The 20,612-nt window shown below is 39.1% G+C and overlaps 1 protein-coding gene across 1 annotated transcript in view; it reads left to right on the forward strand.

Moving 5' to 3' along the window:
• The window catches only part of MED24 (mediator complex subunit 24), a 359,234-nt gene that overhangs the window by 224,106 nt on the left and 114,516 nt on the right, over positions 1 to 20,612 (forward strand). The window contains exons 12-13 of the mRNA XM_067142734.2: positions 2,623 to 2,795; positions 16,271 to 16,448. Coding sequence (XP_066998835.1) covers positions 2,623 to 2,795; positions 16,271 to 16,448 — 351 coding nt within the window. The remainder of the gene's footprint in view (positions 1 to 2,622; positions 2,796 to 16,270; positions 16,449 to 20,612) is intronic.

Raw genomic sequence — 20,612 nt, forward strand, 5'->3', positions numbered from 1 at the left:
TTTGTCACGGTTAATCTGCAGTTTATCCGCCATCCTGCGCACAGTTAATTGCCGATCGTTCGTGATTAATGTCCTCACCTTCCCATTGTTTTCGTCACTGACGGCGGTCACCAATTTCCGCTACGAGCATTGTCAGCAGCACTTTCTCGGCCTCCTCGAAAACGGGCGAATCACTCGTACACACACTTCAAGGTCAGTGCTTGATCTTCATAAACTCCTACCAGCATCGCATGTGTTTCTTTCGGTGTCTTGGCAAGCTTAAGACAAAACTGTACATTGATCTTTTGGTCATTCATGTTCCTGTTCGCCGTTCAGAACCAATGCACTAAACACGCACTGTGTCAAACAGGTCTTACATGGCACACACATGATGCTCAACTGAACTACGTTGGGAGCAGGTGGTCAAAACCTGCTGCTACGCAGGTGCAGCGTTGTGTGTCGCCAGTGTTGCCGGATCGACCATTCTGACTTCATTCACCGAACTTTATTGTCACAGGTTGTATGTTGTACATGGACCTAACATTGATATGAACTGGGGCAACATTGCAGAGCTTAAAAATGAAAGTGGACAAATTAAATATAAAACCTTAAGTAATGTTGTATTTACAGTATTAAGTGTACCTCACAGTAACTCCCACAGAAAGAGTTTTCAGTGTTGTTAGGAAAAATCAGACAGAATTCAGGCCTACATTAAGTACATCTACACTGGAATCGCTTATGGTTCTCAAGACGAAAATGTCAATAAAATATCAAATATTTCAAGAAAACCTACACTGAAAAGCAGCTGGTGGGTGTGAAACAAGCTGCAAAGAACTTTAAAATCACAGAACTATCAGGTAACGAGCAAATTTTATTGTGTAATATGATATACTTTAGAATAGATTGCTGTTGGAAAGGGCAAACGGGGTGCTTTGGATTTTACTCGTAAACGTTTTGAGGGGGTGATGCGCGGGTTAAAAATGGGATTACTAATAACCCACTTCAAAGATTGGCACCTCTGATGACTTTTTTTTTTTTAGCTAATGTAGACTATACTGGTTTTGTTAATAAATTGTATGATAGACACCTGCGCTTTAGTTCTGAACATGCAGCATGTCTCTACCTTATATTGGAACATCATAAATGTCTTCATATACCATATTGTCAAACATGTAGCGTATCTACTGTATACTATATATTGGAACTCAATAAATGACATGTTTCTATACCAAATTGCGGAAAGGAGGAAGTGTATTTTTTGCAGCCCATTGATACAGCCTGCAAGAAAGCTGTTATCCCATTTGTCAAATAAATTCATTAGTTAACATTATTTTTGCTGTTTGTTAATTACTTTGTGCCCCAACCTTGATGATATATTCAGTGAAAGCAGAAATCTCTGAAAATTCTGTGGAACATTTGAAAGCTGATTGAGTGAATTATCCACCAGTAAAGGAAGATTATAGGATGTGGAATGATCCATACCTAGAGTCATTGATTATTTGTTCAGTTATTTCATTCCATGCAAGTTCTAATGGTAAGACATAGTGTAATTACGACCATATCTCACATCTATCTGGTTCCACTGTCTTTGTTTACTTGGCCATGGATCGTGTCAGGATGTAGATATAGACTATGTGTCATGTACCAGTACATCAATGAATATGTCATTTCTTGGATCTCTTTATGACGACTTCCAGTGTGTTGCTCTTCTTTGCTGTCATATCTGCTTCTGTACATGTCCAAACCATCACAGTGACTTTTGATCACTTTCTCCTGGATCAGCACAGTGTTGTGAAATGGTTTTGTTTGTCTAGGTTGGAAACATGATCCCTAGTTGACTGCATGGTTCGGGCTGTGTAGTTCTAAGCTTGCATTTGGGAGATGATGGGTTTGAACCTCACCATTCGCAGCCCTAAAGATGGGTTTTTCCTTGGTTTACCATTTTCACACTAGGCAAATAGTGTGGTTGTACCTTAATTAAGGCCATGCCTGCTTCCTTTCCAATCCTAGCTGTTTTCTGTCATCAAAAATCAATCTGAGGTAGTGTGATGTGTACACTAGCAAAAAATAACATGGTTCCATCTAGTAACACTGGCTGTCGATCTTGTCATCTTTGTTGCCTCTAATTATTTGTCTATATTCTGTCTACGTTCTGCCTCTATCATAGTCATTGATTTAAGGCAGTCTTTCATCAGTCTGTTATCATTTATTTATTATTGATCCTGTTGTCAGCATTCATAGACCTAAGGTATTTAAACCCATAAACTTCTGTACTTAACCTCTTGGTTACAGTATAAAGCATTACTATTGAATATTAACATCCAAGGCAAGGTAGATGATTAATTCAACAAACAGAGTTACTGCAACTTCGTAACTGGACATTTTATTTTAGTGGATGAGTATTGGAACTACTTAGCAGACTTTTACTTGAGGTGACAGCAGAAATAACCATGCCAAATTAGTTGCCACAAGACCATAATTTCCTTCTCTAAGTATTTAGTTGTAAGGTCTACATTTCAGCTTTAACCAATTTCTTATTTTTAACATTTTTATGTCCTAAGCTAATTTGTGTGCTTAAATTCACCTTGCCATATCATATAAGCATAAAAGGGTTTACTATTTAATCTCAGTTTTGTTTAATAGGTTGTTCTCTCAGAAGAAGGTGGAGATTCATTCTTTGAGCAATGGGTGCGAGAATGTATGGTGGAGCGAGGAAGACCAAAATCACCTGATCAGATGCTGCAGCATTGCGATCAAACACGTGTGGATGCTCTTTTGGCCCAGTTTAACTCTGCTGAAGGAGACTTCAAGACCAGGTAAGAGTGCTGCTCTGTCAGCCTTAATGGTTTCTTTTATGTGAACATTCTGGATAGCATGTCAGATGAAATTTTGAAGAAATAATGGTTGAAAGTAGCATAGTTTGCCTGGGTGTTATTGCGTCTTCATTTGTTAGTGAAGTCGAGATTCTCAATTTGATAACTGCTGAGACTTTTGAACTTCTAATTTATTTTAGTAGGTACATATTCGATTATAACAAAACTATCTTCTTAGCCATCTCATAATGTTTATCGTGAGGAATGAAAAGAAAATTTAAAGTATGCAATGTAATAATCTTGTCACTAAAGTTTATTCTGTATTCTTGAATGACCAACGTCTGAGAAACAAAGACCAGATAGACCAAGCGGAGTGACAGCACGTGTTAATATGCTATGGAGCCAAGCTCTGCATTTTCGAGACAAGTAGGTTCAAACACCACTGTCGGCTGTCTTGAGAATGGTTTTCTGTGGTTTTCCATTTTCACTTCTAGGCATTGCCAGGAGACAATTCCTACTTTCTTTATCCATGATCTATAAATCAATGTGTTCGTCAAAATAGGGAAGGTACGACATAAAACAAAAGGGCATAGAAGGCAAGGGTACTAAGATCATGTGTAAAACGAACCAACATACTCATAAAGAGTCAACGTACAGCAAAGAAATTCAGGTGACGACGTACGGATGTAAAACACAGGGAGTCTGGGTTTGCAATAGAGTTAAATTAATGTATTATTAAAGTCCACCTTCTCAATGCAAAATATACAGAGTTTAAATTGCATAAATGATTAGGGACTAGTTTTGACCTAATATTACGTCATCAGCCTAAAGCAAAATCAAAACATAAGTACCGAAGAAATCAAACAGTGTAAAGACACATAAGGTCTCGTAAATGTACATACCATGTGAGATATTGAGAAAAGAATTATAGAGACATGCAGCACTATGTTAAAAAAATAACTCCATGACAGAGATTCATAAAAAATCCAGTGCACATTAATAAGTTGTTAAAGATAAGAATCCTTGAGTTGCTGGATAAGGAGATTAGTATCTGCTGGCTCCTTTAAGATGCTGTTATCCAATTGAAGAACAACTGAGCCGAAGTCACGTCGTATATTTACGATTAAAGTCCGGTATAAATGGTCCGTTATTGGAAATTATAAATTTTCCAGCTAACTCATTCCTAGTTGCCAGCGTTTCGCCCCCGTGTGCTAGGTTGGGCTCATCAGTTGGTACCTAGCACACCTACCATGACGCTGGCTAGTGCATACCGTGGAGGCCATTGCGTAGGCTACTTGAAGCCACCGGCAGTGCCAATGCACTATGAGAGACTTTGTCTCATTACCAAAAATTGATGCCTGCTTGGCCGTCAAATCATATAGATGTTGATTCCCATAGGGAATATGAAATATTTGTCCCGAATGAGTAAATTTATAATACCAATATAAACGGTTCGTTATTGGCACTGCCGGTGGCTTCAAGTAGCCTATGCAATGGCCTCCATGGCATGCACTGGCCAGCGTCTTGGTAGGTGTGCTAGCTACCAAGTGATGCGCCCAACCTAGCACACGGGGGCAAAGCGCTGGCAACTAGGAATGAGTTAGCTGGAAAATTTATAATTTCCAATAACGGACCATTTATATTGGTATTATAAATTTACTCATCCGGGACAAATATTTCAGATTCCCTATGGGAATCAACATCTATATGATTTGATGGCCAAGCAGGCATCAATTTTTGGTAATGAGACAAAGTCTCTCATAGTGCATTGGCACTGCCGGTGGCTTCAAGTAGCCTACGCAATGGCCTCCACGGTATGCACTAGCCAGCGTCATGGTAGGTGTGCTAGGTACCAACTGATGAGCCCAACCTAGCACACGGGGGCGAAACGCTGGCAACTAGGAATCAGCTGGAAAATTTATAATTTCCAATAACGGACCACTTATATTGGTATTATTAATTTACTCATTCGGGACAAATATTTCAGATTCCCTGTGGGAATCAACATCTATATGAATTAAAGTCCAGTGTGCCATGCAGCATTAAAAAGTTGTTAGGGCTGGAAATCTTTCAGTTGTAGGTCAAGGAATTCAACATATGCTTGCTCCTTAAATGTGCTGTTGTACATTCGAAGAACAACTGGGGCCAAGTTACGTCGTTTTTCAAGATATTCATAGACATAAAAACACATGGATGCTAGAAAGGCTCTTCTGTTTTTTGGAACATAGACATAAAAACACATGGATGCTAGAAAGGCTCTTCTGTTTTTTGGAACTTGAAGGAAGGTGATTGTTGCACATGGAGGCCTAAGAATCCAGAGATGCGCTACACTATGTTAAACAACCACAAAAGTACACTATGTTGAAAAATAGAGGTCCATAATAGTCCATTGCGCTGTATAGAAGTAAAAAGTTGTAAAAGTAATCCTCAAGTTGCCGGTCAAGTAAATCGAAAAAGACTGGCTTCCGAGCGATGCTGCTGTTCATTCAGAGATCATTTGAAATTGTAGTAACATTGTCTTCACATCTTGTGAAAAACGACGTAACTTCGTCCCAGTTGTTCTTTGAATGTACAACAGCACATTTGAGAAGCAAGCATATATTGAATTCCTTGACGTACAACTGAAAGATTTCCATCCCTAACAACTTTTTAATGTTGTACGGCGCACTGGACTTTAATCATTAATAAACGACATGACTTCGGCTCAGTTGTTCTTCAGTTGGATAACAGCATCTTAAAGGAGCCAGCTATACTAATCTCCTTATCAAGCAACTCTAGAATTCCTATCTTTAACATCTTTTTAATGTGAATTGGACTTTTTATGAATCTCTGTCATGGCATTATTTTTTAACATAGTGCTGCATGTCTTTATAATTCTTTTCTCAATGTCTCACATGGTATGTACATTTACGAGACCTTATGTGTCTTTACATTTTTTTATTTCTTCGGTATTTATGTTTTAATGTTGCTTTAGGCTGATGATGACGTGATATTAGGTTGAAACTAGTCCCTAATCATTTGTGTAATTTAAACTCTGTATATTTTGTATTGAAAAGGTGGACCTTAATAATTCATTAGTTTAACTCCATTGTAATCACAGTTCAATGTGGATCTATCACAATGAAACTTATTTCATTCAATTAGTCTGGGTTTGTACGAATCCAATTCTGCTTCACCAAAATTGAACCTTCTGGTGAAATATTTTGACCTACCACACTCTGCATACCATTTCCACCACCCACTACACAAACCGACACATTAGCACACCCAGAAATTTGCCGTAAGATTGGTCAAAACCGACTATTTACTGGTCGGGAACTGGATCTGGGCCTCTCTTAAAATAAAGTACGATTAAGAAAGGAATACCGAAGACAGAAACACATTAGTGTAAAGAGTAGTTTATTAAAATTATCTTTGGGTTAAGGCAGAACAAAAAAAACATAAAGAGAACTAATAAATTACAGGAAGCATGAAAGGCATGAAATACAACTCACGTGAGTCAGCATGAATATTTTTAAGGATATTTGGTTTTTATGGACATCTCTTTCATTATTCATTTGAATCCACTTTTTGTAATTGTTACGGCGATACCCGTGGGGCAGAAAGAGGTTAAAGAAGGTGAATGGGTCATTTTGACCCGTCGTAAGAAATACTTTGAAATATTCAAATTAGAACTCACTAAGAGAGATATTTTCTTCTACCGTGTTTCTACAAATTTATTTTTCACACAAAGACCTTACTTTAGTGTCTTGACCTTTTATATTACTGATGGGCACATGAATCACAAACAGCTGCATCATGTTTCTGTTCTTCTAAGGAGTTTTCAGAAAATTCAGCAGTTGAACACCTTCAGATAGGCAGTCTTCAATATTTCAACAATTATACATTTTCAGAAATACTTAAAGAAAATTAAAAATAACCTAATCAAATTTTGCACACACAAATTCTACTTTTCAAACACATTTTCCTCATACTGCTTTGAAGCACTTGATACGGGCATCACTAGACTTGTTGCCTTTACACAGACCAACTTGACACTTCTGCTTTTTACATGGACCTGGTTCTACAACCTCCTCTTGTTGTTGTTGTTGTTGTTGTTGTTGTTGTCGTTGTCGTCTTCGTTGCTCATTCCGGCTTGATTGTTCACTTGCCAGGTGAAGGGTGAACTTCTTCCGTTTTATTTTCCTGTTCGTTACTTCCTTGTAAATGACCCAAGCATTGATAGCCGTTAGGTCTAGGATATTCTAAAAGAGATGCGTAGGCCATCTTCTGCATGCACCCTTGATGGTATTTTTAAGAGATATTTAGTCAGCACATCTACCCTGTGATTCGTGTTTTTGTAGAAAGTTACAGTTTCTGGCGGCTTCTTCTGTTCTGTGCTCATTGTTACTTGAGCATGCCGTGTGCTAAGAAGAAAGATGTTATTGTCCTTCTTCCCTTGGTACACTATCAAGGTGCACTGTGTGATCCCAATCTGTCGCAAGATGATTGTAGAGTATAATAGACTTCTTCACCTTAATGGAGATTTCATGACGTTTGGGGTTGATTGTTCCTGCCAATGATGTTTTTGTCCTGCAGAGTTTCTTAGCAAGTTGGAGGGATGTGAAGAAGCTGTCTATCATGTTTCTCCCTCGGTTAAGAAATGGCTCCATTAGGCGTAGTACGATGTATTCTCCCATTGACTGCTTATCTGGACGAGAGTCGACCTTACAAAGGTATGGAAAGGCACTGCTGACGTATTTTGTGGCCACACCTACAACAAACTAGCACTTGAGTCCGTACTTGTCGGGCTTGTTTGCCATGAACTAGGTAATAAATCTGCACCTGGTTTTGCTGGGAAGTAACTTTTCATGGGCTGTTATAATTTCACTTACCGTATAATCTTGAATACCACCCGCCACCGAATAAGACCCGCACCCATATTTTGAAAGAACTATTTTTTTTAAAAAGTGAAATCAAAATTATTTAGGCCTACAATCTTTACTAACACACATCAAATGATTAGAAAATACAAATAAAAGTAAACAAACATTTCCAGAATGATATCCGATGAGTTCATTCATCATCATCATCATCATCATCATCATCATCAGTACCAACTTCGGAACTTTCATCACCAGCACCTTCCCACAAAATGTTGTCGTCGCTGCCATCCATAGCATTAGAAATGCTACATTTCCTGAAGCTCTTCTGTATGAGGTCTCCAGGGATACGATTCCATGCCTTCAAAATCCACGAACACAGCAGCTGAAATTCCGGGTGCTGAATGCGACCAGTTGGCGTCAGTGTGTAATTATCGGCCGCCATCCATTCTGTATAGAGCTGTTTCAAGGCTGCTTTAAATGGACAGTTCACGCAGGCATCCAGCGGCTGTAGCATAGACGTCATTCCGCCCGGAATGTCTGCTTCTTCACAGCATCTGTTGTGTGGCCGCGGTAACTGTCGAGAACAAGCAAGCTCTTTTGTCCCAATAATGTACCAGGGCGACGTTGTCAGACACACTTTACCCTGTCTTCCACAAGTGAACTGTCCATCCAGCCGGAGTTCTGAGATCTGACGATAACACCAGCGGGTAGATTTTTAGGAAGCATCTTTCGCTTAAGAACAATGTACAGCGGCAATTTGGTTCCATCAGCGAGAGTACACAACATTAGCATACACCGTTGTTTTTCATTACCACCTGTTCTAATAATAATAATAATAATAATTTCGTGTGGCTATTTCTAGCCGAGTGCAGCCCTTGTAAGGCAGACCCTCCGGCGAGGGTTGGCGGCATCTGTCATGTGTAGGTAACTGCGTGTTATTGTGGTGGAGGATAGTGTTAAGTGTGGTGTGTGAGTTGCAGGGATGTTGGGGACAGCACAAACACCCAGCCCCCGGGCCAATGGAATTAACCAATGAAGGTTAAAATCCCCGACCCGGCCGGGAATCGAACCCAGGACCCTCTGAACCGAAGGCCAGTACGCTGACCATTCATCCAACGAGTCGGACACCTGTTCTAATGGTAACACTTTTCTCACCCTTAACATTCACAGTCCTCTCCACTGGCATTTCAGAGTAGACTGGCGTGTGATCTGCATTGCCAATTTGGAAAGCAAATATGCATTTTCCTTCCGCAACTGAATTATGTGACGCTGAAAAGACAATAACTTCTCATTGTAGGCACCAGGAAGACGCTGTGAAATTGAGGTACACCTTCGTACGCTCAACCCATTTCTTTTATAAAAATTACAAACCCATCCTCGGCTTGCCTTAAACGCTTCCGTTAAAAGTTTCTTTGCGATCTCCAGTGCCTTTAGCTGACACATTTCGGTTGACACACCATATCTCAATTCCTGCCTTTCTGTCACATATTTATAAAGTTTTTTTTTTTTTTTTTTTTTTTTTTTTTTTTTTTTTTTTTTTTTTTTTTTTTTTTTTTTTTTCAGTATCTGGAAACTGTACACTCAGTCCACGAAAAGCTCTACAATCACCACTACATGTTAATAGTACATTTTTCTTCTTTCTCCATTCGCGAATACACGACTTGTCAATATTGTATTTGCTACCGGTGGCAGGATTTCCAATAATTTTGGCTTCCCGTACTACTTTTAGTTTCTCACCCGCAGTAAAGATCGCAAACACTTTGTGGAATTCATGTTAATACTCCGAGAACGTGCGTGAGACTGACACCAAGCGCGAAAGTAGCGTATACTGAGAGCGGAGAGAGTATTGTTGCCAAGCCGCGCCGGCGGTGATGCCCGATTTACACGCATTTGGAAAGATAAATTTCCCAAAATTTTAAATAAGACCCGCACCCAATTTTGGAAGCGATATTTTAGAAACAAAAAAAAAAAAACAGTGCGGGTGGTACTCAAGATTATACGGTAGGTGGTAACAGTGAAGGCAATTTTCCACACATTTTTTCCCAGATTTCAGAGACAAGAGCGAACCTGTTAGCTGGCAGATGCTCGGCTTGGGATTATTTCTCATCGAAATGGATGAATCTGAGAAGCATTTGAAATCTATCCCTTGACATTGTGTCCTTCACCAATTGCTATCCATGGAAAGGCAACCATAGATCACTCGCAGACACACCTTTCGAACACAGAACATGCCGGGTATACATGATGGCAATCATAGCTTCCAACTCCTCGAGTGACACGGTCCAGTCTGTTTATGAACGATTGATTCTGTGTGTCGTTTTATTATTAGATGAAGCATCAATTTATCAAAGAAGAGAAGAAAGTCACTAATGAGAGAGTTGTGAACTTGGTCGTAAGCATATGTTGAGGGACCTTGCCGCTCTCTTAGGATGTTTACTACAGCCTAGTCTCCAGATGAAGACTTCAAATCCAAGACCTCCCACTCGGTTCAGTTTCGAGCGACCCTCTTCACTGATGAAACACCGGAGATTGAGACATTTGAGGCGAGGTCGGAGGCAAATTAGCACTTTAGACTTCTCCTGTTGATAATTCATCCTCTGTCTCATTATGAAATTCGCCCTCACTAGTCTCACTTCTCTCTAGCGGAAAATTGTCATCTGAATTGGATAGTTCACTTTCAGATTCAACGTCTGAATTTTCTATCATATGAGACACCTCTTCGTTAGGAAGTAAATCGTAACATATGTCTGCCTGCCTGCCTGCCTGCCTGCCTGTCTGTCTGTTTGTAAGAACACAATTTTGTAAATGATGAGATGAATACAATAATCCCACTAACTGGAACACTCTTCTGACAGTAAGAGCTAAACAATACTAATAATCGAATAGTAATATTACTATAATCTATCAGCTTCATTGTCCGTATTGATGAATTAAGAATGCAAGTATGAAGAATGAGATTTCCACCTAATCAATACTTTATTACAAAATGTTATATTAGAATAAGGCATTCCTGTTAAATTAGCTTTAGTAATGTTTTACGTACTATAGCTATTAAGCAGGTTCACCAACAGCTGATGATGACCTTTTTACAGGTCGAAACCGGTACTGTTTCAATGTAGATAACTTCAAACATTTTGTAATAAAGTATTGATTAGGTGGAAATCTCATTCTTCATACTTGCATTAGTAATATTACTGTTAACTCATTCACTACCAGACCCGTATATATACGTTATTGAACGCTGTGCCTTGTCTGCCAAACCCGTATATATACATTTTGGTGCAGTGTTAACTTCACCGATCTTACAAATGTACGCGATATAGTGTCATGCTTTCAGATTCTGTGGAAATGCTCAAGGAAGTTCTGTACGGCAGATATACCACTCCATTTTGTGTGTATTAAAAGCAATGTGGTGTTATTTCAGCTTCGTTGGAGTGGAACATCTTTCCCACTTACATGTAGCCATGTCTTGAAGTATACATTCATCTCTTGTTGATGAAGAAATTGAATGTTTACTCTAAATAGTGATTCTGGAGTGCTATATTTTGATAAGATTGAGAATATCTAAGTGGTGATATTGAACTACAAGAAAGTGTGAGACAAAGTAGAATGATGAATCTCATGAGGAATTGTCACCCCTTCCTCAGATACATTATTTTCCCCCAAATGTAAATGATTTTGCTAATACCAGTTCTTGGATCAACAATTTTATATTATATTTCAGTAATAGTATCACCAAGCGGAGTAGCCGCGATTATTGACATGCTACGGCTATGGAGCCAAGCTCTGCACTCGGCAGGCGAGTGGGTTTGAACCCCACCGTCAGCTGTCCTGAGAATGTGTGTTTTTTTTTTTTTTTCACTCCCAAGCAAATGCCGGGACAGTTCCTATTCATAAACCACAGCTGATTCCTTCCACTTCCTTACCCAGTTTCATTCACCATCATTCATTTCATACTCATTATCTTCTCAACGGAGATTTGCATTGGAAAGGGCATCCAGGCGTAAAAATATGGTGTAAAATAGAATCTCATTTCATCCCCGACCCCGTGTTGCGCTGCGGGGCTAAGGGGACGATAGGCATTCCATTAATTGTATCGGTAAACATGTATCCGTGAAAGTATTTCTACCTTAAAAGAAAAAACCGGCCCAGAGGGCTCGCCTGTTCATCAAAACTCGGCAGTGAAAAGGTTAATCAGGCCGGGTACACACTGTTGTCTGGCAATGCAAATTCCTGCGTTGTAATAAGGAATTGTAAAAGTGTCAAAATGACCCCTTCTGGTGTCCAGGACATGCCATATCAAAAATCTATGAAAATATAAATATTTTGCTGTGTGCAACACATCACCGTAAACAGAACAAAAAACTATAAAAAGTCAAGGTATTTGAAGAGAAACGATATGAGAGTGCAAACATAATTAAAGAAAAAATTAAGGTGGGTGTCATTTTGATCCGTTCCACTGTTCTAGTGTTAAAACAAGGAAGTGTATTGTCTCCACTTAGGTTTATAATGGTTATGGATGAAATTCTAAAGGAAACAAAGGCAATATATGGATGGGATATGAAAATAATATTTTTTGCAGATGACATGGTGATCTGGGGAATCAACAATACAGAAGTGCACATCCAACTAGAGGCTTTAAATGACAATTTTGAGAGATATGGTATGAAAATCCGTGTGGAGAAGAACAAAACAGTGCTGATGACAAGAGGAGGAATCATTAGTTTAAGGGGACAAAACCTTGAGATTGTTGAATACTTCAAATATTTGGGAAGTGAAATAATGCAAGGTTAGATAAGGAGATCAGCAGAAGGGTACAAGTGGGAAATAAGTTCTACGAGAATGTAATGAACCTGGTGTGGAACAGAGAATTTCCTATGAAATGTAAAGAGGTAATGTACAAGATGTACTCCATACCTCTATATTAATGTACGCATCAGAAACTTGGACTTTGACAGCCAGTGAGAGCAAGTTCTTGAGGAGTATGGTAGGGAGGACAAGGAGAGACAGAGTAAGAAATGTTGAGGCCAGAAAAGAGATAGGGGTAGAAAAACTGAGTGATAGGATGGAGAAGAATAAATTGAAATGGTTTGGACATGTTATGAGGATGGGGGAGGGAAGGGTACCAAAACACCATGGGATCTTTGTCCTTCAGATTTGCCATCTGTATCTTGTAATCTTCTATTATTATTCTTCCTGAGTTATGTTTTGCCCACACTTCTCTCCCTCTTCATTCCTCTTTCCATATTCAAAACGTTATACTGTATTGGTTTTTCCATTGCTTTTCTGCTGCATCCTACCATTGCATTGAAGTCTCGTATGGTAGTTTATTCCAAATTCTTTATTTCTCTCTTCAGTGTTTCCAGGAATTTGTCCATCATCCAGTCATGGGTGCATATACGTAGATGAAATCCTTTACTCCATTCTCCATCATTAAGTGTATCTGTATTATTCTATCGCTTATGTAATCCATCTTATCCAGGTACTCAAGATCTTCTTGGTTATCATGTGCACTCCATTCTTTGCCTTATGCCTTTCACTCTAGTAGTGTGTCTATCCCTTCCTCAAATTCCTATTTCCTTTTCCTCCCCACTTAACCTCAATCCCATTGTAGTTATATTGTATTTCTCTATATTCTACTCCATGATGCTCTCTACTGGTTGCCCACTTCTCACAGTTCCCCCAGCATAAGAACTGTGTGTCGCTTTCAGGCAAAGCTCTAACCTTTTTTGAGGCTGATTAAAAGTGCCATTTTCATTTTAGGCTGTTATTATGATGGGATTGCCATTCCCAAAAGCATTTTAGAGCTCCTGCCAGCAGGTGATGAGGCTGCTCCTAGCATGGAGTACAGGTGCCTTTTGCAGCTGCCTCTAACGTGGGGTCAGACTCAAGTGGTGGTGTTCAAAAGCAGACAAGTCCATCCCTAGTCAGACATGAGTTATGCGTGGCTTTGGTGTGCCTTCATTGGAATCTATCGATATCCACAACCATGGCTCAAAACTAAATAAACATAAAAATTACTTGAAGTATTGACTACATCAAGGCCTATTGTTGTCAAGTGGGTTGTCCTGCCTCTGTGCCTTTGCCAAAATGTATAGTTTATAAAGACCATTCAATTTTTCATTCATTAAGCTGCTGCTTATAAATTTAGCTGTGGAATGAGAGTTACCAAATTGTCTTTTTAATTAGTAATAGGTAGTATCAAATACTTTAATACACCAATACCGGACAGCTGTATCTCAACAGCATTGAGTGGAGTGCGAACAGCGATGGTGGTGACATCTAGCGTGTTGGTGTGAACTGCATACTTGTCTATGCTACAGCTGAGCGGAATGCACCACACTCATTGGAAATATTTTAGTTAAAATAATTGAGTAATCACAATAATTAAGAATGAAATTTTAAAATATGAAATTCCTCCTTCATAAACCTCCAAACGAGCATTATGTTAGCCGTGCCTTTCGCTATGTCTTAAAAATTATAAAGCAGAATCTGTTTGAGGATCCACCCAGCCTCTGGGGAAATACTTAATAACTACACTCTCCTCTTCTTTCTAACCTTTTCTCAATTACCTAGCGCAGGATGTTGTATGGACTTAGCCTAGTTTTCCGGCCGGATGCCTTTCATAACAGCAATCATATGTGGAGGGTTATATACCGTACTCACTAGTGTTTTTGTGGTTGTTTTTTGCATGATGTGTTGTATATACTTGAAGATGCGTATGAATACGAACACAAACCCGTAGCCCTCGATCTACAGGAATTAACTGACGCGATTAAAATCTCGGACTTAGCCGGGAATCGTACCAGGGCCCTCAGAACCGAAGGTCAGTACGCTGACCATTCCGTGGTGGTGATTATTTTAAAAGGAAGTACAACTGGCCAGCCATCCTCTATTAACACTAATCAGAAGGGAAATGGGCTGGCCCCGTGGTGTAGAGGTAGCGTGCCTGCCTCTTACCCGGAGGCCCCGGGTTCGATTTCCGGCCAGGTCAGGGATTTTTGCCTGGACCTGAGGGCTGGTTCAAAGTCCACTCAGCCTACATGATTAGAACTGAGGAGCTATCTGACGGTGAGATAGCGGCCCCGGTCTAGAAAGCCAAGAATAACGGCCGAGAGGATTCGTCGTGCTGACCACACGACACCTCGTAATCTGCAGGCCTTCAGGCTGAGCAACGGTCGCTTGGTAGGCCAAGGCCCTTCAAGGGCTGTAGTGCCAAGGGGTTTGGTTTTAGAAGGGAAATGGAAGAAGTCCAACACTCCAAAGAATGATGGTATCATAAATGGCACGAAGAGCTAACCAATCAGCCAAAGAGCCAACGGGGACAGATAACCTAACAACATCCATGATTTATTAAGATTTTGGGAAAGAGAATTGCTGTAATTTAGAAACAGTAGTTTGGTCCATTATTTTGACTTCTTTCTTTTCTTCTTCTTCTTCTTCTTCTTCTTCTTCTTCTTCTTCTTCTTCTTCTTCTTCTTCGGTACGGCCAATCTTTCCGAACTCTACAGAGCAACTCAACCTCACGCTGACATCTCGCTTTTGCCGTTCTTTGAATTTTCTGTTTTACCTCTGAAGACAAAAATACATAATATATAACACATATTGGGGTTACGTGAGTGAACTACGATATTCATGACAAGGATGAAGGGTCCAGAATTTCCTAAAGTCTCTTTCACAAATTAATGCATGAAGAATTACCATACGTTTTAAATTAATTGGACTGGTGCTCAAGCCTATGCCAATAATGCACTGAAATAATTTTCTTACGCCGGGCTGAGTGGCTCAGACGGTTGATGCGATGGCCTTCTGATCCAATTTGGCAGGTTCGATCCTGGCTCAGTCCGGTGGTATTTTAAGGTGCTCAAATACGCCAGCCTCGTGTAGGTAGATTTACTGGCATGTAAAAGAATTCCTGCGGGATTATATTCCGGCACCTCGGCGTCTCCGAAAACCGTGAAAGTACTTAGTGGGACGTAAAAAAAAATTAGTATTATTTTCTTACAGTAAAAGAAAAGGTGACTGGATTCGAAACTCATGGCTTTGAATTTTCAATTTCAAGACTACCACGATAACCATTTACGCTACAGACCCGCACGTTTTCGATTGTGAAATTTATGGCACTGTTTAACAATATGGACCCTCAAGCTTGAGTATACTAGAGTTGCATATTTGTTAATATTATTGGTTTTACGTCGTATTAACATTTCAGTAGGGTATTTGATTGAATTTCTTAATATAAGGGGCATAGAATGTAACCTCAACACAGATGGAAGGTCATTACTTTTTGTAATACTTGCGGTCCTTATCATTTCCCACGCCCATTATCTTGCTGGGTAATTTGTTCAGCGCATAACACTTTTCTTGGAATATAAGTGCAATGTAAGATTATTTAGTGACAAACACTGATACATTATAAACAACACGGCAGTGCGCCAAGAATCATGCAGATGGCAATATGTTTTTGAAGAGTTGGTCACACCAAGCCATGTAGGTAGCAGCACTATCAGCTTTCTCGCTGAAAACAGCAAGCTGTCCGGTATTATCATATTAAAGTATTTGGTAGTATGCATATTTTTAATATATAATCTGAGTGATACAATATTATTTTAGCCAGGTGAAATGGCATGAAGTGTGTCTTCACATCCCAGCTGCCATCAAAGAAGTGCTGCTGGCTTGGGAGCATGGAGCTCTATCACCCACAGACGTGAAACGCATCCTTGATGCTATGAGATCTCGAATGTGCTGTTTACCAGTATGTGCAGCTGCCTGGTTATGTAGCTACATGCAGGTTTGTTTCCTTTCGTTTACTTGATGGAAGTAATTGAATTTGATGTTGAAATTAAAATAAAATTGTAATATAAGTGTGGAAAGGGCTGAATTTGAATATGAATGTTGCAATTGTAATTTCTGTAAGTGTGGTGCACACTATATTTTCTATTAATAGAAAGCATTGCGCATCAGCCTCGAAAGGCCTTGGCCTACCGAGTGACCGCTGTCCAGCCCAAAGGCCTGCAGATTATGAGGTGTCGTGTGGTCAGTACGACAAATCCTCTCGGCCGTTATTCTTGGTTTTCTAGACCAGGGCTGCTGTCTCACAGTCAGATAGCTCTTCAATTGTAATCCCGTAGGCTGAGTGAACCTCGAACCAGCTCTCAGATTCTGGCCGGGAATCGAACCTGGGGCCTCTGCGTATGAGGTAGTTACGTTACCCCTACACCGCGGAGCCGGCCCGACCTAATTTAACAGATCAAAGAAAATTTTATACAGGACAGAGTCAGGTTTGTTGTTGTAGTTACAGTAATAATCATTTTCCCTTAGCCAGTTCCAGCCAGGTTGGGATATTTATCGGACTTCTCTGCCTTTTTCCTTCCACCACTCTTCTTCTGTAATTCTGTTCCATTCCATATTCCTTCTTTTTATAATGGTCTTGATCAAGGCTATCCATCTTGCTCTGGGCTCTCCTGCTCTCTTTTCCTCAAGCTTAGCTTCCATCATCCGTTTTAATATCCCTTCCTCCTCCATTCTCTTTCAATGTCCAAACCAACTTAATCTATTCTCATTTCTGTCATTTAACTTTTATGCTGTACATTTGTTCCTGGCATCTTAATTTCTCACTCTGTCTTTCCTTGTCTCTTCCTATCACACTTCGAGGAATTTCATTCCGCTGGCTTGAGATTTGCTCTCCTCTCTTCTTGTCACTCCCCAGGTCTCTGCTGCATATGTTGGTCTATAATTCATATTGTACATCACTTCGTTACACTTTCTTCGTACTTCCTTCTTCCTAACTAGATTCCATACATTCTGCTAGAATGCGTTTAATTGTTGCTTTCTTCTGGTGATCTCTATCCAGCCTATGTTTTGCATTAGTTTGCTTCCAAGGCATTTGAAAATGTCCACAATTTCGAAGTATTTATTATTTATTATTCCTTTCCCTACTGTGTACCTCTTATCACTATCATCACTATCATCATCTGAATTTCATACCATTTTTTCACCATTTTCTCATTCAGTGTGTCCAGTTGTACTTCTACCTCATTAGTAGGACCCAGATTCATAATTATATAATTACATACCGTATTCCATTCCTGTACTTGTGGACAAGTGAAAATGAAATACGTCAGCAAATTGTGGTTATGATATCGTTATACCTTGTTCTTCGTAATATTACATATTTTTTACACATTATGTGAAGAATGTGACATTTTTGTATGTGTCGAGGTAATTTAAAAAAAATTTTAAAATTGTGTCAGCTCGTTTATTTTTCAACAATAGTAAAATAATTGGCAAATTTCATCTCATATAGAATATATTTCAATTGCTAATGTCTGCTTTAAAAGTCCTTTCTAACCTTTTGTGAAATACAGTAGATCTGAGGAGCCTGAACTGCATACATCAGCAGTAATCCTTTCTCAGAATCTGGGATGGCTAGGTGCCTATCATAAAATCAGAGTTTCTAACAAACTCCTTGCAGTCTTGAAATGAAATCTATGTTATTCAAGCTCTCTGTCTGCATGACCATTAGCTTCCAGAAGATATTTCACCCAGCTAGTTTTATCTTTTAAAATATTCTCTGGTGACTTCCTGCAATGTTGAACTGTCCTTCTCAGCCTACAAGAGAAATTGATGTGATAAGTGCCAAAAAATCGCAATAGAAAACATGGAGAAGTACTCGGGGACACACTGGGCATCACAATAAAAATCGTTGCCGTACTATTTGTGTTTCTTAATAGGGGTTTAAAAACATATTCTGTATTAACTTCATTTAGTAACATTTATTTGTTTCATTTTCAGGGCATGGGGGCAACAGGAAATTAGCTACAACAATACATGTGTAATAAACTCCGCAATTTACAGTGCATAACATTATTTTTAAACATTTGAAGTATTTTAATTATGCCTCTAATTTGATTATCTAATATTGTCAAAATTAGAAAATAGTAGACTATATAAATTATCTAAAGTAAAAACAATGAAATTCATAAAATATGGAGGTATTTCAACCAATTTTATTGTGAATGAATATTGAATTTTCATGACCGCATTGTAATAGAAACAGACTTTCAACGTATTAGGTCGTGTTACGTACATACAGTACGTGTTGAAGAGATGTTAAGTACAGAACAAAAATGGCCAACCGGACACCAGTGGGATCCAAACCCACAACCTCCCAATTTCGCGTCGGTTGCTCTACCAATTGAGATATGGTGGCCCCAGCCATCCTTGTTCTGTTGGAAAGGATCTGAGCTACAGGTCTGGCACTCAAATCATAACTATATCGTAATAAAAGAATTACTGTATACAAACATTTTTGTAAATTTAGTGCATTAATACTATCACGTATTTTATGACTTACATATTTAATTACAGTAAAACTTCGTTAAGACGTTTCTGCAGAGGACAACAAAACTGAATGTGTAAAGCGAGAAAACGTACTACTGAATATACAAATAAAAGCTATCCCACAGGGATATGGAAACACTACATACGATTTTTTCCGACGTGACAGCATTTTATGTTGTGTATCTGCGGGTACAATGAAAACTATAACTGCCATTTCTAAAGATGAGAGGGAAGTATTAAAAGGTGTGAAAAACACCAAACAACAAATATGAAAACATATGCACGTGGGGGCCAATAAAAATATCCAAGTATTATTGCAGATCACACTTTTTCTAAAACAAATGTTATTAGAAGCCTTTTACTTCGTAGCAGTGGGTTATTAAACATTATTTTCTGGTCACACTCTTAGACAATGAATTGTAGGTTAACACTTGACCGTGTGTGACCGGGAGGAATCAAGAGGAATGACTTTGACCACCATTTTTAAAACTTTGACCAAGTCGAATGATCAAGTTGAAACTCTTAAGGTACGAGTTCAACATTCGCGACCTCTGTGTGCTTAAAGATGCGGATGCCAGTCCACTTTCTGAAAGATTTTAATTTTATCTTCATTAGCAAGGAATTTCACAACTTTTTCCATATCTATAACTAGGCTATCACAAGACAAATATGCACCACAATAGTCAGTTTAACATTATGTTCCTAATCCTGATATAGGCTACCGTATCACGTGACAAAACTTCACTATACCACTCAACACAAAATAAATTTCTAACTTATGAACGGAATGCGAAGTACAAGCTCAAGTAGGCTCACTTCTTTCGTAATCACGCAACTGTGGCGACGGATTTTACCAGAGTTGGAAATCATGTTTGTTTCACAAGGTATGACAGATAACATTTTCAGGGCTAGGAAAAATGTGATTGTACAAAGCGGTAATAGCAAAAATTTGTGATGCGATAAATGAGGTATTTTTATATAGATTTAATGCAATGAGAATTGGGACTTTGAATTTACGCCGTGCTAAGCGGGAAAACGTGTTAATGAGGAATGCACTAACGAGGTTTCATTGTACATATTTTTTGAACATGACAGTTTTAACACATTGGAGACGCTGCTTGTAGAAACTACGGGCGCAGTATTTCATTGCTGCTGATTGAGCATGGAGAGTCTACGGGCACGTTTTCATTATAGCTAAAAAAAAAGTAGCTGCCGTTTCAGCGACCTGTGACTTCACTAGGATACTGTTGAATGCGTCTATAAGCATAAAATATACTAGTTGTGGACATAAGTCTAGAGCTCTTCTTTCAGGGTATTGATCACATGGCCACGTTCCTTGTTTGTGTATTTCTTGTGAATAGTTAGCATGTGTAATTCAAGTGTACTAAATTTCAACAACAAATCCAAACCTTCTTATGGAAGACATAAGTTCTGAAAATGAGTATGAGGATAACAATAACACAACAAGTAAACATGATGATTCTGGCACTTCAAGCAAGTAAATGTAGATAATGAGCTAATTTCAAATTGGTTTGAAATGTAACGCAGTTTTATATCGCTTCCTGAAGTGGGTCCTGTAATACTGTTTTATACCGCTTCCCAAAAATGTGGG

The sequence above is a fragment of the Anabrus simplex genome, chromosome 3 (assembly GCF_040414725.1).
Source record: "Anabrus simplex isolate iqAnaSimp1 chromosome 3, ASM4041472v1, whole genome shotgun sequence".
NCBI classification, from domain to species: domain Eukaryota; kingdom Metazoa; phylum Arthropoda; class Insecta; order Orthoptera; family Tettigoniidae; genus Anabrus; species Anabrus simplex.